Source organism: Salmo salar, chromosome ssa16 (genome assembly GCF_905237065.1).
Source record: "Salmo salar chromosome ssa16, Ssal_v3.1, whole genome shotgun sequence".
NCBI lineage: Eukaryota > Metazoa > Chordata > Actinopteri > Salmoniformes > Salmonidae > Salmo > Salmo salar.
In genome coordinates this window covers 23576451-23598678 of record NC_059457.1, presented here as the reverse complement: position 1 = coordinate 23598678, position 22228 = coordinate 23576451, and the positions used below count along the sequence as shown (strand labels likewise).

Genomic DNA, 22228 nt, shown 5'->3' with positions numbered 1-22228 from the left:
TGACTACTGTAGGAAGAGAGAAGGGAGAGAGATATGTTGTTGATGTGAAGAGGAGTGGCATCAGGGAGCCATGTCCTCATCAGGCCCCTGATGGCTGACACAGACAATATTTACACTCACACACACAGTCATATACACTGAGTGTGCAAAACATTCGGAACTGCTCTTTCCATGACATAGACTGACCAGGTGAAAGCTATGATCCATTATTGATGTCACTTGTTAAATCCACTTCAATCTGTGTAGATAAAGGGTAGGAGACAGGTTAAAGAAGGATTTTTAAGCCTTGATACTGAGACATGGATTGTGTATGTGTGCCATTCAGAGGGTGAATGGGTATGACAAAATATTGAAGTGCCTTTAAGTGTGTCAAGAACTGCAACGCTGCTGTTTTTTTCACATTTCCCATGTGTATCAAGAATGTTCCACCATTCAAAGGACATCCAGCCAACTTGACACAACTGTGGGAACCATTGGAGTCAACATAGACTATCATCCCTGTGGAACACTTTCGACACCGTGTAGAGTCTATGCCGGATGAATTGAGGCTGTTCTGAAGGCAAAAGGGGGTGCAACTCAATATTAGGAATGCATGTGTTTGTTTTGTACACTCAGTGTATATAGACATACACTGTTCATGCATTTACACACCATACAAATGTACACGTACATACTGTACACATTCACATCCAGAGGAAGAGAGAGACAGATAGCTGGAGAGCAAGTGTCAGTCAGATAATGACTAGTGCTACACCATAGGGAATACAGTATTATAATGTTATCTGAGCTGAGCTGACCTGGGCCAGGGCAGAGCAGAGTGCTTCAACCGAGAGCGAGGCAGAGCAGAGCAGAGTGTTGAGGCAGAGTAGAGTGTTCCAACAGAGAGATAGGCAGAGCGGAGTGTTCCAACAGAGAGAGAGAGGCAGAGTGTTCCAACAGAGAGAGAGAGGCAGAGCAGAGTGTTCCAACAGAGAGAGAGGCAGAGCAGAGTTCCAACAGAGAGAGAGTCAGAGCAAAGCAGAGTGCTGCAACAGAAAGGCAGAGCAGAGTGCTCCAACAGAGAGAGGCAGAGCAGAGTGCTCCAACAAAGAGAGAGGCAAAGCAAAGCAGAGTGCTCCCACAGAAAGGCAGAGCACAGTGCTCAAACAGAGAGAGAGGCAGAGCAGGGGGAGGGTTGAAAGTTAACGCCTACAGGGTACCACCATCGATCTGACACTGAGAGACCCTGTGACTAACATCACGTCATTAACTCAGACCATATTAGACAATATGCTATGAACGTCATAAAAACGGACTTATTTGGACATTTAGAAACATTGCGCAACATTGTTGGAATGTTCTGTGCAACCTTCGTGAATATCACAATAATATTCTGTGCAACATCATTTAATAATGTTCTGTGCAACCTTCGTGAATATCACAATAATATTCTGTGCAACATAATTTAAACATTGTACGAATGTTATCCCAACTGAGCATATTTTATGTTTTGGGAACCTATCTCTTGTAATGTATCCACACTGTTCCCACAACCTAATAAAATATTCTGTGAATCTATAGAACTCAGAAAGGCTGTTGTGTCAACATTCTTGCAACATAAAAGGAATGTTTTTTGCACCCAGATACAAACATTATCTGAATGTCAGCACAACTGGGCAGTTACAGTGTTTTGGGAATTTATCTTTTGTCATATCCCCACAATGTTCCCACAACCTAAAAAACACATTCTGGTAAGTTTTTAATAACAGAAAAATGTGTCCTGGCCTGAAAAAGTTATTGTAATATCAGGGGAAAATAAATATTAGAATCATCCACACAACTGGACAGTTTTTGTGTTTTGGGAACACATCTTTTGTGATGACCCCACAACGTGCTCACCAGACTGTTCCCACAACCTAATGAAACATTCTGGGAACCTTTAAAGAACAGATGAAATGTGTTCTAGGAACATTCTTGCAACATCAGGAGAACGTTTTATACAAACATTGCATAATCATCAGCACGACTGGACAGTTTATGTGTTATTAGAACATTTGCTGCACCCTAATGAATGTTCTGGGAACATTCATAGAACCAATTTTGGTTTGCTGGGTCTCTTGCTGGGCCTAAATGTGACTGAAGGATCCACTCAGAAATGCACCTTCTCAAAAAGAAGAACTGATTTTAATCTCCATTTCAGAAGTCTGCTTCTTATTTAATGAATGAATATGAAAGTATGTATGCCATTTGGAGATTGTATTATTATGTTTATCTTCTACAAAATCATACAGAGTAAGATTATTTTTACACCATGAAGTAATTATTTATTCCTTTCTGCAGTTATCTGTTCATCTCATCTCAGTTTCAGTCACACATCCTCTCGTTGCTTATCGAAATCTAACATGGTTTCCTCCCCTCTCTCCCTCCCCTTCATCCTCTGATCCTCTGTTGCCCCCCGTTTCCTCCCCTCTCCCCATCTCCCTTTCACTCCCCCTTCCACACCTCTCTCCCTCTGTCTTTCTCTCCCAGGTGAGTGATGTGCGGTGCGAGTGGTGTGTGTGTCTAGCGAGAGCGTGAGCCAGCGAGTGAGAGCAGTGTGTGTGTGTGGAGAAAGCGAGCGCAGAGAGAGCCCCTTACACGGAGCATGCCTCTGCGTCCTGCAGCCGGCAAACATGAGCCACCCAACTCTCCACAGCAGGACTAGCACACACACACACACTCACACACACCCCCCTACACACACACCAACGGCAGCCAGGGGGCCAGCTCTGACAGCGGCAGCTCACAGGAAGAGGACAGCGGCATTCCTGTTTCTGTCGGTGTTTTCTCTTTCCGTCCCGCTCGGGAGCGGAGCCCCAGTGCAGGAAGAGGCATGGAGGAGCCACAGGGCAACACTCTGGTGATCCGCATTGGAATACCAGACCTGGCACAGACGGTGAGTTACAGCGTCACTCCTACTGTTGGACTGCTACTGTTACTGAGGGAGAGAGCTCCTGGTGCCTCTCTCCCTATACCTTTCTGTCGGATCTCTCGCTCCTTCTATCGCTTTCTCTTTTCCCCCTATCGTCTCTCTCTGCAGCCTTTTTTCTTTCAGTCTTTATCAGTCCTTCCTTCTTTCTCTCTCGCCTTCACTGCCTTTCTCTCTCCGGTATATACACTCTCGCCTACTCTATTTGCTAATTTGCTCTTTGGATTTCTCTCTCTCTCTCTCTCTCTCTCTCTCTCTCTCTCTCTCTCTCTCTCTCTCTCTCTCTCTCTCTCTCTCTCTCTCTCTCTCTCTCGCTCTCGCTCTCGCTCTCTCTCTCTCTCTCTCTCTCTCTTTCTCTCTCTCTCTCTTTCTCTCTCTCTCTCTCTCCCCTGTTCTATCTTTCTCTCTATTCTATTCTATCACGCTCTTTCTCTCTCGCTAATAAATCTCTTCAAATGTCTTCATTAGCTCAGCTGCAGCCGACTTTGACAACTGGGTACTTAGAGACGGAGGGAGGGGGGAAGAGATGGAGGGAAAATGGAGGGCGGGAGAGAGGGAGGGAGAGAAAAGTATAAGGAAACAAGTAAAGGTGGAGAGAAGCGCTGTGAGTGGCATTGTTAATTCAAAGAGCAGAGAGAACGACTAATAAACATACAACTAAAACAACTTGAAACTGAGAAGAGTTACATTCTCTCTGAACTGTCAAACGTATATATTTTGTGTGTGAGTGTCGGTCATCTGTGTGTGTGCGTGCGTGCGTGTGTGTGTGTGTGTGCATGCATGCGTGCTGTGGAGGTGTTTTTCCTGGGGCTTGGGTATAGGGATGTCCCCTGGGATGAAGCTTGACTGTTCCAGGCTTTGAATGGTATCCTCGGCCCTGTTCCTCCAGGCTCTGGCTCTCTACAGTGGCGGTGCATAGGTAAAATCACTAAGGAAGCCAAGCCAGGAAAAAAGCCATTTTACAACCTATGTGTTGTGATAATTGCGTTATTTGCTTTATAACCTGTTAGTTTGCCACCGTGATATAATAAGGCTGAAACAACAAAAAGATAACAGGAACAATAAATTCAGCCACACGATTGTTTCATCACAAAACCAGAGAGCAACATCTGACCGGTGAAGTACACAAAGCAAATACTGCATGTAACAAACAGTTACATGACCTAAAGCATGGTAAAGCAAGTTAATGTTTCAGACATTTTCAGACTACTGAACAACTATTGATCTAGAACCATTGATAGTTACCGCAAGCCGCATAGAAAACAGGAGCTGCTTCCAATATTCCAGCACCATTTCAACTTCAACATTTCAACATCATCAAATCAACTATAGAGCCTATGCTTAGTCTAATACAGTGACATCTTAAAGATACCAAAAATCGATTTAGTCCAATCAACGCTAGTTAAATATCATGTGGCGTTCCATGGTACTGATTTGTGTATGTGTGTGCGCGCAAATGCCATGCTCCTGTCTTTCATGTTGCCAAAACTGTCTGACTGTCATATAGTACATTTACATTACATTTAAGTCATTTAGCAGACGCTCTTATCCAGAGCGACTTACAAAATGGTGCATTCACCTTATGATATCCAGTGGAACAACCACTTTACAATAGTGCATCTAAATCTTTTAAGGGGGGGAGGGGGGTTAGAAGGATTACTTTATCCTATCCTAGGTATTCCTTAAAGAGGTGGGGTTTCAGGTGTCTCCGGAAGGTGGTGATTGACTCCGCTGTCCTGGCGTCGTGAGGGAGCTTGTTCCACCATTGGGGTGCCAGAGCAGCGAACAGTTTTGACTGGGCTGAGCGGGAACTGTGCTTCCTCAGAGGTAGGGGGGCCAGCAGGCCAGTGGTGGATGAACGCAGTGCCCTTGTTTGGGTGTAGGGCCTGATCAGAGCCTGAAGGTATGGAGGTGCCGTTCCCTTCACAGCTCCGTAGGCAATCACCATGGTCTTGTAGCGGATGCGAGCTTCAACTGGAAGCCAGTGGAGAGAGCGGAGGAGCGGGGTGACGTGAGAGAACTTGGGAAGGTTGAACACCAGACGGGCTGCGGCGTTCTGGATGAGTTGTAGGGGTTTAATGGCACAGGCAGGGAGCCCAGCCAACAGCGAGTTGCAGTAATCCAGACTATATACACTTTTACACTTTTACACAGTATACACTTTTAGTTTTTGTTGTACTAGACTAGGCTACCTGGATTTCTAGTATGGGCAATTATGAGCGAGCTAGTTAACGTCAGCTTTCTATATTGAATTTCCATCCTTTCAGGCCAGGGTTACAATGTATGAATTTATGGTTGGATCAGAATCACCGTTATAATCATATAAAATCCAAATACCCATCTCCATCCATCACTAATTTAGGAAAGGGCCGATTTTAGCTAGCTAGCCACCAGAGGACAACGACACAAAAACATTTTTTATGTCAATGATGTTTTTCCTTTGATGTGATTGGTGTGAAGCCAAATCCAAACTTGCTCCCCTTGACATATTTTTTTGGTGCACCAGGACCATTCACAGTTGACCTCAATTTAGATTAACTCAACGATGATTGGCTATTCTTTTATAAATTGTTTTATCATTGATGCCAAATGCTCGCTGACTTCTGCTGCTATGGAATTCAATGCTACGGGCGGCAATAATGTCATATTCTTTTTGACCAGACAGAATCAGATACATGGGCTACACATACTGAGACAGAGGGGAGCTGTTTCACTTGATTGGACGCTTTCGCTGTTGAGATAGATTCGGCCACTTGTGAATTGAAGGAAAATTAGGAAACAAAGGGATGAAAGATACATTATTTTATGTTTATTTTTTTATTGGTCAAATTTTGGGGGAAGCCTGGCTTTCCTTCGCATCCATGAATAAATGCCACTGGCTCTCTACCTGCCTGCTGCCTGCCTGCTTCCCGTTGTTGGTTGTTGGCTGGCTAAATAACTGCAGAACCACCGTTCAAATCCCTTCAAGCATTTCTCGTACCTCACTATTCAAGGACCCCTTCTCTGAACTACTGTGTGTGTGTGAGTACATGTGTGTGGGATCTTACATGTGTGCATGTGTTAGTGTGCATGTGTGTGCATGCATGTGCGCCTGCGCGTGTGCCTGCGTACACGTGTGTATGTGCCTGCGTACGTGTGTGTGTGCGGCAGAAGGTGGCAGGGGACAAAGCAGATGTCCAGATGATAAGGCTGTGTGTGTTCCAGGCCCATTTTCCATTTCCCCTCATCTCTCTCTTCTCTCACCAGCCAGACGTACTCAGAGCCTGAGTTGGCAGACTGACATAGAAGGATATATATAGACAGAGAGACCGAGAGAGAAAAGCGAAAGAGAGAGAGAAAAGAAATTGAGAGAAATGAGAGAAATTAAGACTGAGGGATGGGTGGAGGGATTGAGAAAGAGAGAAAAGGATGGAGGGAGAGAAAACATTAAGGACAGGGAATTCCCTTATCGTCATCGCTCTCCCCACTGCAGGGCTGTTTGGGGCCTTAGAGGTTGGAGAAGGTTGTACTAAAGGTGATTCATGTTTAATGGAATCTATTAGCCTTGTGCTACTTTTAACCCTTTTCAAATCAATCTGCACTGGAATGGTTGGAAAATATGATTTCAGTTTTTTTGAGAAGTCTATATAGAGAGTCATGTAATAGGTATCCCATGCCATGGGGATATTTTACACAAGAGTAGTTCTATCCCAGGTGTGATTGTTTAACATGAAATGTTACTCCTATGGCATGTTGTGGCATGTCATGTGTAATATCATGCTTATTAATGGAAGGTGGTGGCCTGGAACTCTGTTTACCGTAAATAGGGCTGGGAATTGCCAGGGACCTCACGATATTATCACTATACTTAGGTGGCGATAGAATATGTATTACAATTCTAACAATTCTATATGAATTGCAATTTCATACTGTGATTTTATTGCGATTCAATGCTCCAAACATATTGCTCACCATATGTCTGCTTCAGAGGGACAAGATGAAGCCAGAGTTTTGATCAGTCATGGAAATCGAAGTGTTTAAAAGTAATTGGCTTCCTATTTAAAAAGAAGATGGAAAACATGCTATGAAGGAAAAATACTGGGGTTTTGGTGCAGGTACAGCCTACTACTGTAGCGCAAAAGATATATTATCAAAAATAGTATCCCAATATGTAACTGTTAAAATTTTGACACCATTACTACTACAGAATATACTGTGTACAGCACTGAAGGCCCAATGGCATTATAACAGTATAGTGTTGTATGAGCCCAAGGCCAAAGTGGCTGTTACCATCTCCCATTCTGGTTGTATGGGCTCCCCATAATCCTAATTTGTTTCTTTATCTTAACCGTTAGGAGATTTAGGAAATGTCTGACCAATGGGTCAAGCTGAATCAGTAGTTCAGCAAAGGCAACAAAGCCTAGTAGTGGAAGCACAATTATGGAAATGGTGTTTCCTGCTCTACAGTAGTTTGCTCAATGGTGTGTCCCTCCCACACACTCACCCATTCACTATGAGGTTGTCTGGTTTTAAAAAGAAGAAATCTAAATAAAGAAAAGCAAAATGGAATCCTTAGTCACCGCCCCTGCAGATGATCTTAGATTAATCATATGAGTTACTAAAGTGTGTGATATGAATTCACTGAGAAAGGAATTGACTCTGAGATGTTTTTCTAAGAATGAATGAGCTAGCTGTCCTGGATAAGGTTCCTTAGCAGAATCCACTAAGGAAGAGGGTGAGGATGCTAGAGTGACTGTTTATATAACAAGGCATTACCTTTTCATTAACACGCTGTAATACAACCAGGGCCGTAACTACATTTTTAGCATCTGAAAATATAATAATAAGAGAAATATACACTGATTGTACAAAACATTATCTTTCCATGACATAGACTGACCAGGTGAATCCAGGTGAAAGCCATGATCCCTTATTGATGTCACTTGTTTAATCCACTTCAATCAGTGTAGATGAAGGGGAAGAGACAGGTTAAAGAAGGATCTTTAAGCTTTGAGAGAATTGAGACATGGATTGTGTATGTGTGCCATTCAGAGAGTGAATGGGAAAGACAAAATATTGAAGTTTCTTTGAACAGTTTATTATAGTAGGTGCCAGGCACACTGGTTTGAGTGTATAACTCAATATTAGGAAGGTGTTTTTAAACCTCTTAGATATAAAGTCCCCCGTTTTAGAGACCTGCATGGTTGTGGTACCGGTTCCGACCCACATCTTTGCCAACATCTTTGCTTATAAATTGATCAGTGGACACCACAGATCGAAGCGTCTTGCATTGAGCAGAAACCCTGATTCTCACAGATACAGGAGTATGTGTTCATCACTCTCTCAAACGGCTAACTCCTCCCTCTCGCGGCACAGGCAGAGTAGGCTTACGTAGGCAACTATACTGAACAAAAATAAAAACGTAACATGGGTTGGTCCCATGTTTCCTGAGCTGAAATAAAATGTCCCCAAAATTGTCCATATGCACAAAAAGCTTATTTCTCAAAAATCATGTGCACAAATTTGTTTACATCTCTGTTAGTGAGCATTTCTCTTTTGCCAAGTTAATCCATCCACACATATAAAGAAGCTGATTAATCAGCATGATCATTACACAGGTGCACCTTATGCTGAGGACAATAGAAGGCCACTCTAAAATGTGCACACAACACAATGCCACAGATGTCTCATGTGTTGAGGGAGTGTGCAATTGGCATGATGCCTGCAGGAATGTCCACCAGCGCTGTTGCCAGAGAATTTAAAGTTCATTTCTCTACCATAAGATGCCTTCAATGTCATTTTAGAGAATTTGGCATTACGTCCAACCGGCATCATTACCAAAGACCACGTGTAACCACGCCAGCCCAGGACCTCCACATCCGGCTTCTTCACCTGTGGGATTGTTTAAGACCAGCCACCCGGACAGCTGATGAAACAGGAGTATTTATGTCTGTTATAAATCCCTTTTGTTGGGAAAAACTCATTCTGATTGGCTATGCCCCTGCCCAGTCATGTGAAATCCATAGACGGGGGGTGGGCCTAATGAATTTATTTCAATTGGCTGATTTCTTTATATGAACTGTGACTCAGAATTTTTTTTGAAATTGTTGCATGTTGCCTTTTATATTTTTTTCTCAGAATATAGAAACACTGATGACAGTGTGTTGCGAGGCAATTTTAAAACCGTTCCACAACTTCTTTCGTGTCTACAGAAATCCCCAAAACAAATAAAAATCAACTCTTGGAGAATGAGTGCATAACTGAACCAGTTGCTTAGAAATACAGTCAGGTGGCTAGCTGCCGGCAGAGACTTCTATTGCAGTTATGTCAAAGGACTCTGGCTTGTAGGACTATTACTTAGCCAGCTAGAAGGATGAAGAGGCTAACGTTAAACGGAGTCTACCTCAGCAAGAGCAAAAAATAAGCTAGTAAATTCTCATAATAACTTTGCTTACAGAGTAGGCTACTAAGACAGACAGTGATACAGCGCTCAGTGTTGAGGCTGAGGCAGGCTACAATGCATGCAGGAGGAAGCAGAGGAGAGAGAGAGGAAGCATGCAGAGAGAGAGAGAGGTTAGTAGTTCACAAGCACGGGGTCTACTAAGAAAATTGGTGCTACTCTTATCAAACAATTTAACAAAATACATGTTTCACATGGCCTATCTTCCCTACATTCAAATGCAATCTAAAAGCAAACAATTCAGTTCTAACAATGTAAAACGTTTTCGTTTATATCGGTGGCTGTTCGTCTTATCTTAATCGCCCACTGGAGTTTGTAGTTTACCTATTATCTACTTTTTTATTTACCACTACATTCCTGATATTAATACAGAATCGTAAGAAATATTCAAATAATTCATGTGATAATACGATCATCTGTGTGTTCCATGTCGTCATTACAACTGACTGAACAGTCGATGATGTTACGTGTGTGAATCATTTCTCATATTTCGCCCCTTTCAGGGGTATAACATTACATTTGTATAGCTAATAGGCTATGTGTTTGTAGATCGACTGACGTGAATGAACCTACAGCAGCCAAGGTGATAATGGCTGGGGTCATTTTATTTTTTTGTTGTTCTCTAAATAGCATTTTAAAGTGTTTTAATTGTATTGAAATGCAGTAAATGAGCTTTAACTTTCAATAAAAAAAACTTTTTTTTAGACCTCACTAACACTCAAACCCTGATTTCGGCCCTGAATACAACGTTACACTTACAGCACTGTGGTGTTGCTACTGCCCTGGGCCCGGTTTCCCCATAGCGACGGAACTTAGGCTTACATGTGCTTTAACAATGTATCTTTCCCACAACAGCCAACGATGTAACATGTGTTTCCCAAAACACCATGCAGAGAGAACGGTTGCTAAGTGCCTCGTTGGAGCATGTGTCGATACTGATAGCATTAAAACAAAGGGTGCACTGCTCTCACTGATCAGCTTTCTTCATTCAACTCTTTCCTAAATATTATAATTATTTCCCAATACTGACAACGGATCAGCTCCTCGAGAGATATGACCACCTACGGCTGCAAATATCTAGGCAGCTTATTCGAATGCTTATCCAATACAAATGCACTAAATCACAGATTTGGCACATCATTGTGCACGTAAGGCTACACATCATGAAATATGTTGAGACAAACTACAAACAGTAGCCTACAAGTAGCAAAATATAACTGAATTGATTGAACATGAAATGTATTTCTATATGATTGAAATAGGCCTATAGCCTGCTGTTTATATTTTCATGCAGTCATCTCGTTTTTCATTTGAAGTATATTTTTATACGCCGCTTGTTTGTATCAATTACAAAGACATTGTTAACTTTGTATGGGTAGTCCACTTTGTTTTGAAGTTATTGCGGTCACATGACAGACAGATAAACCATGTGGTTCTATGTTTAGCGGAGATCTTCTGTGTATAAAGTCTAACGACGTTCTTAGCTGTTCTACCAGTGGTCTGAAGCAGGCGTTAGATTACGAGCGTTTTCAAGTGCAACGTTAATATCAATGTTTTTGGGAAACAGCTCCGAGATTTAAGAAGGTTCTAACGATGAATTTAGCCTTATGATGCTTTTGGGAAATCAGGCCCTGGTGCTGTTGCTACTGCTGGTCAATCTGTTCTAGAAGACACATGAGAGACTGTTTGACTATGTGATAATTATTATGGTTGTGGTATTAAGTCTTATTATTGTTACCATGCAATTTCGGCAATTAGATACCCCTGAATATATTAATCATATAAAGATGTTGTCTTCTCTTGGCATATTATCTTGCTGTAGGTGTTGGTTTAGGAGATGTATGCTGTGGGCTTGATTCCCATTTGCATCAGCTCCTGAATTTGCTGCAAAGTCCTGGGGATTTTTTGCACTCAATGTAAACTATAGCATTGACTTCAGTCTTTGTTTTTTTCCCATGCTGTTGCCTGTCTAGCTGAAATGATCTGGCCTATTGAAGCTCAGACACTTCATGCTGTGTGGTTAAGTCTGGGAGAGAAAATTAAGACGAGAAAAGAAAGGGATAGAGAAGGAAGGAGAAGCAAAGAATACAGAGAATTCCCAGAGACCTCTGAGATTCTCTGGCTATGAACATAGCCATACTCAAATCAAATCAAATTGTATTTGTCACATGCGCCGAATACAACAGGTGTAAACCATACCGGGAAATGCTTTCTGACAAACCCTTAACTCTATTTCTTGAACTGCATTGTTGGTTAATAAAATATGTACTAAGTAAACTGAATTAAAAAAAAAAATCTAATCAATGAAAAAGTAACACAACAAATGTACATAACAATAACGAGGCTATACTGGGGGTACCGGTACCGAGTCAATGTGCAGGGTACAGATTAGTCGAGGTAATTTGTAAGGTGACTATGCATAGATAACAAACAGTGAGTAGCAGCAGTCTAAAAACAAAGGGGCGGGGGGGGGGGGTGGCGTAGAAACTGTTAAGGAGTCTTTTGGTCTTAGACTTGGCACTCAGGTACGGCTTGTAGTGCGGTAGCAGAGAGAACAGTCTATGACTTGGTGACTGGAGTCTTTGACAATTTTTTGGGCCTTCCTCAGACACCGCCTAGTACAGGTCCTGGATGTCAGGAAGCTTGGCCCCAGTGAATTACTGGGCCGTACACACTACCCTCTGTAGCGCCTTACGGTCAGATACCGAGCAGTTGCCATACCAGGCGGTGATGCTCTACACAGACACACACACACACATGCACACACACGCACTCATGCACACACACACACGACAAGCCCTAATCTCATAACGCAGTAGTCTAAGTAATACACCAACAACTACACACACTGCCAGATTAGAGGTTTTTACAGATCCACCTGTACCCGAATACCCAGGACCCTAAATAATGTTACGGGTCTGGGTCGGATCTGGTATGATTGTAACGGGTCTCGGGTATGTGTAATTTTAACAGACATGCTTGGAATGACCCGTACAGATCCGAACACGACTGCTGCAGTAGAGAGAGAGAGAGAGACATTTTATCATTTATGCTGCTGCTCTTGCGTTTCACGAGAGTGGAGCGTGGCACATGTAGCTCTGTGTGTGGCTAAAGTTAGGAGATATCCAATCGGTGGAAGATGGAATTAAAATGACGCAATTAAAAGTTAAAGGAGAAGGATAGCTTGCTACTTAATATTCTGAATGTAGTTGTTGTTATTTGTAACTGTACAATGAGAAAGCGCATGCACTGCAACATCAATTAGTCTAGCTAGCTAACATTAGCTACGTAGCTTAACTAGCTTCTCCCGGTTTGATGCACTTAAGACAGGTACTACGTATTTGATGGTAAATAACCTAGCTATAGTAGCTATTAGTCTACTATAACGTGAGTCGGCTTGGTTGGTTGATGTCTCTCCCTCCCTGTTCCCCCTGTCACTCGCTCACAGTACAGACCCTCCCCTGCCTGCTAGAGCGGCAATTATCTCCCTCCTCTCACGCTTTATCGGCTCCAGTTAATAAAGTAGCTTAAAAATGACTTTTCTGCTGCTTCCCTCACTCGGATCGGACCGGTTCTGTATCCAACCAGGTCTATACGAAATGGGTCTAGTCCTCGGGTCCGTTAGGAATGGGGTTTTATATTTACAAAGTAATTTCTGCATATCGGGCCCGAGCGGGAAAGCACCAGGTCCATTTTTGAACGGGTCCAACTAAGCCATATAGATGGACATAACACACATGCACGCACACACAGGAGCAAGCACACGTTCTAACAAACACACACATATGAAATTAGGTAGCCAACATACTAATTATGGCACAGTACATGCAGATTAAACACACCCTGCTGTGTGTGAGGGAAGAAGAGAAAGATTACAGGCATGTTGTAAGGACTGTTTCACAGATGGAGGTTGGCAATGTGAGCAAGTGTGTGACGTCATCTGTATAATGAGCAAGCATTTGTTCCGGTTGCAATGTGGGTATCCTCTTCTGGCTCAAATGTCTGTTCTTTCTTTCCATTTTCCTGCACCATGCATCACTTTGTCTGGTGCTCTGTCTAGCCCTCTCCTTTGGAGGCTGCTCATGTAGCGTTCACCTACACACAAGCACACACACACACTGAGCTATGCTGGGTCATCCCTCCCTCTCTGGACAACAGTTGGCAATTGAGCATAGGGAGGGAGAAAGGGAGAGATGGATGGAGGGGTAGTTTGGAGGGAGACAGAGAGAGGGAGATGAGGAAACACAGAAGAGAGTTGGGAGGGAGTCTCGTGCCACAAGCTGCTGTGAATGAAGCTAAAAATAGTAACAGGGGACGTGAGGTACCTACTAAAGAGGAGACACACACCACCAGGAGATTTCTGAGTGTGTGTGTGTCTGTGACAGATTTAACTTCAGTCAAACTGTCTGGGTCAGAAGGGTATGCACTGTAACATGAGGACCGAAATGGACTGAAACTGTTGATACTGAAACAGCAGCGTTACTTTTAGAAGGTGATGATACTGGCACTCTCACACCGGCAACACTATGGGTTTGGAGTATAACTGAAATAGTTTAAAGTGTTTGACCTGAAATGGTTTGCATCATCTCTCAGTCAGTAATTAAACTCTACTGTGTTATAGATGGGACTAGGAAAAAAAGTACTGTAAGTCTCTCAGGATAAGAGCGTTTGCTAAATGACCTAAATGTCAAATGAAAAATGTAGAGAGCTCAAGGCAATTACACCTTCTGATCAGTCCATGATCTGCACTACACCACTAGAGCTAAACAGCACAGGCATGTTTATGTGCAGTGCATGATGCTAGGATATATCTGCAATAGAATGGTACCTCTCTCCCAGTCTTCTCCCTTTATGCTGCCCTCCCCTTGTCCCCCTCTGCCCCCCTCCCCTCACCCCAAGTTTCACAATATGTGGCAGTTTGTAAAAGAATTCTCTCCCCGTTTTCTGCGTGTTGTGGGTGACTCCCTAAGGCTGTAGAAGCTCTTCTGACTGATGTAATATTGTTCTTCCCTCTATTGGCTTGAAACCTCAACTTACTGCTTTAATACACTACCCTCCTACTGTATCTGCTACTTATTGGAGTGGAGAGAGCAGGAGACTGAGAATCAGACTGGTGACTAAGACTTTCTCCAAAAGAGTGTGTGTGTGCATGCTTGTGCGTGTGTTTGATTCCCTGATGAATGACATTAACAGTAGGTCTGTTTGGCGTGTGCTGTCTCGCCTGTCAGTGATTGGAGAAGAGAGGCGGTTTGAAGGACAGAGGATAGGGGTGTGTGTGTGTGTGTGTGTGTCTGGGTGAGTGCATGTGTATGTGTGTGAGTGGGGATTGGTTAGAGTGAGAGAGTTTAATGGCTATTTGAAGGCTATATAGCGAGATCATGTCCTTCAAATCTGACAGTGTGTGTATTTGTGTTTGACTCTGTGTGTGAGTGGGTTGGGCGATAATGACATCACTTGTAACTTCCATGTTTCCTTAACTTCTGGCCTGTTTTGGAGCAGAGATTGCTTTATTACTGTGTGTCAATCTCCTTGTGTGTGTGTGTGTGTGTGTGTGTGTGTGTGTGTGTGTGTGTGTGTGTGTGTGTGTGTGTGTGTGTGTGTGTGTGTGTGTGTGTGTGTGTAAATTGGGCTGTCCACGGTTGTTTATACAGTACTAGTCAAAAGTTTGGACACACCTACTCATTCCTGTGTTTTTCTTTATTTTGACTATTTTCTACATTGTAGAATAAGAGTGAAGACATCAAAACTATGAAATAATGAAATTACCACATGGAATCATGTAGTAACCAAAAAAGTGTTAAACAAATCAAAATATATTTTATATTTGAGATTCTTCAAAGTAGCCAGCCTTTGCCTTGATGACAGCTTTGCACACTCTTGGAATTCTCTCAACCAGCTTCACCTGGAATGATTTTCCAACAGTCTTGAAGGAGTTCCCAAATATGCTGAGAACTTGTTGGCTGTTTTTCCTTCCCTCTGCGGTCCAACTCATCCCAAACCATCTGTCACCTGCATTCCAGGTTACCACCTCATGAAGCTGGTTGAGAGAATGCCAAGAGTTTGCAAAGCTGTCATCAAGACAAAGAGGGTCTACTTTGAAGAATATAAAATATATTTTGATTTGTTTAACACTTTTTTGGTTACTACTGTCGTGACTTGACTTTAACATGAATTCGAAGACTGCTACTTATCTAATTAACTAACTACGTTTAATTTTTACCTGATTAAATTAATCATATAACAATTAACTCATTAGGATCTGGGGCACCACGAGAGCGGTTATTTAAAGAGTTACCATCTTCCGAATTAAACTCTAAAAAGTCTTTACCTATCACGTCTATAAACAGTCAACTTTCAATCATAACCTCGTATCTTATCATCATTCTGAACAGTCCTCCTTGCATCTGCAAAAACCTTATTTAGAGGAATGACAACAACATGGCTGCTTTTTAAAGAAGAGATGAAGAGGGAGAGAGAGGGACAGAGAGAGGGACAGAGACACTTAACATTGGTATATTCAGAAACTACTCTCACCTACAGTAACCATATGTTTTGCACTACCACCGCCCGCTTTGAGTAAGAAGTCATGAATGTATTTACGTGAAATGCCTGGGTTCGTAGGGAATCTCTCTCGGTGAACAGGGCAGATACCGATATAGCGTTAAAAGGCCAATATCGGCTGATAATATCGGCTGATAATATCGGCTGATAATATCGGCTGATAATATCGGCTGATAATATCGGTGAATCGATATATTGTCTAGCTCTAGCTGAGATACTCAATACCAGAACCACACTATAGCCAAAAAAGGAAGGGCTATTACCCAAGGTCACTAAAGGGCACTTGATCCAGACAAATCTTTTGAGTTCAATATCATTACATTTGACATGTTTTATGTACATATTTCAGAGACAGCCATGGAGGCATGAACGAATCAATTATACAATCAATTCACTTAGTTTTTTCCAATCTAACTACATACAGTTGAAGTCGGAAGTTTACATACACCTTAGCCAACTACATTTAAACTCACATTTTCACAATTCCTGACATTTAATCCTAGTAAAAATTCCCTGTCTTTGACCAGTTAGAATCACCACTTTATTTTAAGAATGTGAAATGTCAGAATAATAGTAGAGAGAATTATTTATTTCAACTTTTATATCTTTCATTACATTCCCAGTGGGTCAGAAGTTTACATACACTCACTTAGTATTTGGTAGCAGTGCCTTTAAATTGTTTAACTTCAAATGTTTTGGGCAGCCTTACACAAGCGTCCCACAATAAGTTGGGTACATTTTGGCCCATTCCTCCTAACAGAGCTGGTGTAACTGAGTCAGGTTTGTAGGCCTCCTTGCTCGCACACGCTTTTTCAGTTCTGACTCAAAAACTGGAATCTCTATCTCCCGATGCCCCCGCTATTGTTTTAGGAGATTTTAATCTCTGTAATTTAAAGAAATCACTGAGTTATTTAAATGTCACCTCCCCAAGAAACCATAACTAGACCCTAGGGGCCTATAAGTCCACAGCGAGAGCTCCGCTCAGCTCATCTGACCACAATACTGTGCATATTTATAGGACTGTGCTGAAGAGGGCGAAAGCACAAAAACATGAATTGAAGGTTTGGACCAGTGACAGCACTCTGGACTGTCTTTCAAGACTAGTGACAGTATAGATGAACTTACTGATGCGGTGTGCAGTTATATCTCCTTCTATGAAGATACAGTGATTTCTAGCAAAAGTGTATCTATCTATCCCAACAACAAGCCTTGAGTTACCAAGTCATTGCAGGGCTTATTGTATAATAATGATACTGCTAAAAGGGAATCTAGAATTGAGGTGAGATCAGAAATCAAGAAGGCCAAACTGAAATAATGATAACTATGGTTGGGCTACAATACAAGGGAATCAAGGTGATACAGGTTGATGGTTTTAACTCAAACAAATAACTGCCTGATGAGCTAAATGTTTTTCCAATCTCAGATTTGACAATCAGTACTTCAGTGGAGAAATCACTGAGATGTGTATGAGGACAGCTGCTACTCTCAAGATGGAATTTAGCATCCAAAGTGTCACCAGCCGATTCAGACAGACCAAAGTTATAAGAGCCCAGGACCAGACAACATTGGTGGACAGGTACTGAAGTCATGTGCAGAGCAACTGAGTGAAACGTTCCATTACATTTTCATGCTGTCACTCAAGTTGCAGAGGGTTCCCTAATTCTGGAAGCTCCTATGGCCAAAGCGAATTCCCCAAGGTGCTAAATGACTTCAGGACAGTGGCACTGACATCCTTGGTAATGAAATCATTTGAGAAGCTAACCAAGGATGTACAGTACTTTGTCAGGTTGACTCCCTGGACACCCTGCAGTTTGCTTACAGAGTCAAGAGGGTGGTGGAGGATGCCACTCTAACCCTACTCAACTTCATCTACAAGCACTTAGAGGGTGCAAACTATGAAGTTAAATTATTGACATAATGATTTGAGCGTGTAGAATAGATTTGTAGTTGTAAACACAATTTGCAATTATGTTACTGATGAGTTGTGAACATGAAAGAGCAATCTGTAGTTGTTAACACATTACAACACATCTGTAGTTGTAAACACATTGTCACAAAATCCTTCGTTGTGTTGCAGGGAAGACCAAAATGCAGCGGAGTTGTGGATACTCGTTTTTTAATTAACAAAAAAAGAGTAAAGCATCCACTTGACAAAACAATAAATGATACCCACAACACTAAACAGTTTTGCAGGCTCACCAACGCAGTGCAAAAACAACTACCCACAAAACCAAGTGACAAACATACTCCTACATATATGACTCCCAATCAGGAACAACGATCCCCAGCTGTTCCTGATCAGGAGTCACAAGACCAACACAGAACAATCACACACACACACACACACAAAAGACTGCCACGTCCTGACCCCAAAACTACTACAACAGCTCCATCTGCTGGTCAGGACGTGACACACATTCTCAAACGTGTAATTGATTGTGAACAATTACACGTTTGAACAGTTGTGAACATGAATAAAAAACAAATTTGTAGTTGTAATACTATTTGTAAACTTGTAACTTACTAGTTGCAAGCAATATTTGCATCTGTACACCCGCCCATGTCAATTTCGCACACTCAGACTTTTGGCAGTGCTTTACATTTACATTTACATTTAAGTCATTTAGCAGACGCTCTTATCCAGAGCGACTTACAAAATGGTGCATTCACCTTATGATATCCAGTGGAACAACCACTTTACAATAGTGCATCTAAATATTTTAAGGGGGGGGAGGGTTAGAAGGATTACTTTATCCTATCCTAGGTATTCCTTAAAGAGGTGGGGTTTCAGGTGTCTCCGGAAGGTGGTGATTGACTCCGCTGTCCTGGCGTCGTGAGGGAGCTTGTTCCACCATTGGGGTGCCAGAGCAGCGAACAGTTTTGACTGGGCTGAGCGGGAACTGTGCTTCCTCAGAGGTAGGGGGGCCAGCAGGCCAGTGGTGGATGAACGCAGTGCCCTTGTTTGGGTGTAGGGCCTGATCAGAGCCTGAAGGTATGGAGGTGCCGTTCCCTTCACAGCTCCGTAGGCAATCACCATGGTCTTGTAGCGGATGCGAGCTTCAACTGGAAGCCAGTGGAGAGAGCGGAGGAGCGGGGTGACGTGAGAGAACTTGGGAAGGTTGAACACCAGACGGGCTGCGGCGTTCTGGATGAGTTGTAGGGGTTTAATGGCACAGGCAGGGAGCCCAGCCAACAGCGAGTTGCAGTAATCCAGACGGGGAGATGACAAGTGCCTGGATTAGGACCTGCGCCGCTTCCTGTGTGAGGCAGGGTCGTACTCTGCGAATGTTGTAGAGCATGAACCTACAGGATCGGGTCACCGCCTTGATGTTAGTGGAGAACGACAGGGTGTTGTCCAGGATCACGCCAAGGTTCTTAGCACTCTGGGAGGAGGACACAAGGGAGTTGTCAACCGTGATGGTGAGATCATGGAACGGGCAGTCCTTCCCCGGGAGGAAGAGCAGCTCCGTCTTGCCGAGGTTCAGCTTGAGCTGGTGATCCGTCATCCACACTGATATGTCTGACAGACATGCAGAGATGCGATTCGCCGCCTGGTTATCAGAAGGGGGAAAGGAGAAGATTAATTGTGTGTCGTTTGCATAGCAATGATAGGAGAGACCACGTGAGGATATGACAGAGCCAAGTGACTTGGTGTATAGCGAGAATAGGAGAGGGCCTAGAACAGAGCCCTGGGGGACACCAGTGGTGAGAGTGCATGGTGCGGAGACAGATTCTCGCCACGCCACCTGGTAGGAGCGACCTGTCAGGTAGGACGCAATCCAAGCGTGGGCCGCGCCGGAGATGCCCAACTCGGAGAGGGTGGAGAGGAGGATCTGATGGTTCACAGTATCAAAGGCAGCAGATAGGTCTAGAAGGATGAGAGCAGAGGAGAGAGAGTTAGCTTTAGCAGTGCGGAGAGCCTCCGTGACACAGAGAAGAGCAGTCTCAGTTGAATGCCCAGTCTTGAAACCTGACTGATTAGGATCAAGAAGGTCATTCTGAGAGAGATAGCAGGAGCGCTGGCCAAGGACGGCACGTTCAAGAGTTTTGGAGAGAAAAGAAAGAAGGGATACTGGTCTGTAGTTGTTGACATCGGAGGGATCGAGTGTAGGTTTTTTCAGAAGGGGTGCAACTCTCGCTCTCTTGAAGACGGAAGGGACGTAGCCAGCGGTCAAGGATGAGTTGATGAGCGAGGTGAGGAAGGGGAGAAGGTCTCCGGAAATGGTCTGGAGAAGAGAGGAGGGGATAGGGTCAAGTGGGCAGGTTGTGGGGCGGCCGGCCGTCACAAGACGCGAGATTTCATCTGGAGAGAGAGGGGAGAAAGAGGTCAAAGCACAGGGTAGGGCAGTGTGAGCAGGACCAGCGGTGTCGTTTGACTTAGCAAACGAGGATCGGATATCGTCAACCTTCTTTAGCACCCTAACCTGACAAAAATATTTGTAGTCAAGGAGAGTGAGAGAGAAACAGGAACATCCGGCTAGAAATTTAAAGGAAAATTATTTCAACAGACAAAAATGTCCTCAAGTGTGCTACCTACGGTATATCCCCCAAATAGAATCCCCATACTTTAACGATGACAGCTTCTCCATCCTAGAGGGGGAGATCAACCATATTCAGGCCCAGGGACATGTACTAGTCTATGGTGACCTCAGTGCCAGATCTGAACAAGAACCTGACACTCTCACCATGCAGGGGGACAAACACCTACCTGGAGGTGACAGCATTGCCTCACAAATATGGCCCCTTAGACACAACTAAACAACCAACAAAAATGGGTCACAACTCCTGCAGCTCTGTCGCACGCTGGGTCTGTGCATAGGCAATGGTAGGCTTCGAGGGGACTTCTATGGTAGGTACACCTACAGCTCATCCTTTGGCAGTAGTACCGTAGATTACTTTATCACTGGCCTCAACCCAGAGTCTCTCAGAGCGTTCCAAGTCACTGACACCCTTATTAGATCACAGAAAAATCACAGTCTACTTGAACAGAGTATTACTCAATCATGAGGCATCAAAGCCAAAGGAAATGCATAATATTAAGAAATGCTATAGATGGAAGGAAAGTAACGATAGCTAACACACTTTTGTACATCGCGCTGTTCCATACATTTGACCTTATTTTAGCGCACCAAAAACTTAATAATTCCAGGTGAACTGTAATATGTATACCACTGTAAAGCATAATGTATCTTCTTTCCAGCTAAATCGATGACGAGACCATCAGGCAGGCTCAGGGTCAGGGTAGGCAGAGGTCAATAATACAGTGGTGGGACAAAGGTACAGGACGGCAGGCAGGCTCAGGGAAGGGCAGAGTGGTCAGGCGGGAGGGTACAAAGTCAGAACAGGCAAGTGTCAAAAACCAGGAGGAAGAGAAAAAGAGAGGCAGGGAAAAAGACAGGAGCAGACAGGACGAACACTGGTAAGCTTGACAAACAAGACAAACTGGCAACAGAAAAACAGAAAAAACACGTTTAAGTACACAGGGGATAATGGGGAAGATGGGTGACACTTGGAGGGGGTGGAGACAAGCACAAAGACAGGTGAAACATATCAGGGCATGACAGAGACCTTCTTGCTGCCCGTCTCGGCATGATTGAAGAAGACAATGGAGCTCCGCCGGGTCTTTTTAAAAATGGCAGGTGGGGAAGCGAAAGCTTTGTCCAACTTATCACCTCTAAAATGTAAATAAAACACTATGAAGAGTTTATATAATGTCTCATTAAATACGTATTTGAAGGTTTGTGTCGAATTTCATTAGGGTTTTTAGGGCAGCGCTAAATTTATCTTCACAATTAAACTGCAGCTGTCACAGTTTTTGAGTCATGATGGCTCGCAGTGATTATTCAAAAAATGAGCAATTGATTGAATTAACTATTAATTAACTCACGAGTAATTAACTGTACAATCACCATTACACTCACCATTGATAATTTCTTGTTTTTAATCTGCGAGAGAAGCACTACACCTGGTGGAAATAGGCTGTATGGCACAGAATGAGTTAAAATTTACGTCACAATTTAACGTACAGCGTCAGAGGGTTCCGTTTTTTCAACTTTTCTCCACTATTGGTCCATTACCATGTAAATCAACGCTTGAACAGCAACGTAGTTCACACCCTGCATTTTGATACCAACACAGTCGCTACAGTCCCATTAGTTTTCATTGCAGCCTCTTTTGAATGCTGATGTTGCGCAAATGTGTACGAATCGGGGTTAGTCACCGATAGCGTAGAAGCCTAACAAAAAACAATTAGGCAACAAGAAATTCAATCCCTTTTAGAA

The 22228-nt window shown here is 43.2% G+C and overlaps 1 protein-coding gene across 1 annotated transcript in view; it reads left to right on the top strand.

Moving 5' to 3' along the window:
- The first annotated feature begins 2514 nt into the window (after window positions 1-2514).
- The window catches only part of LOC106573509 (SH3 and multiple ankyrin repeat domains protein 3), a 238792-nt gene continuing 219078 nt past the window's right edge, over window positions 2515-22228 (top strand). Inside the window, 1 exon segment of the mRNA XM_045697184.1 lies at window positions 2515-2914. Within this exon segment, the coding sequence (XP_045553140.1) occupies window positions 2852-2914 (63 nt within the window). The 5' untranslated portion in view covers window positions 2515-2851.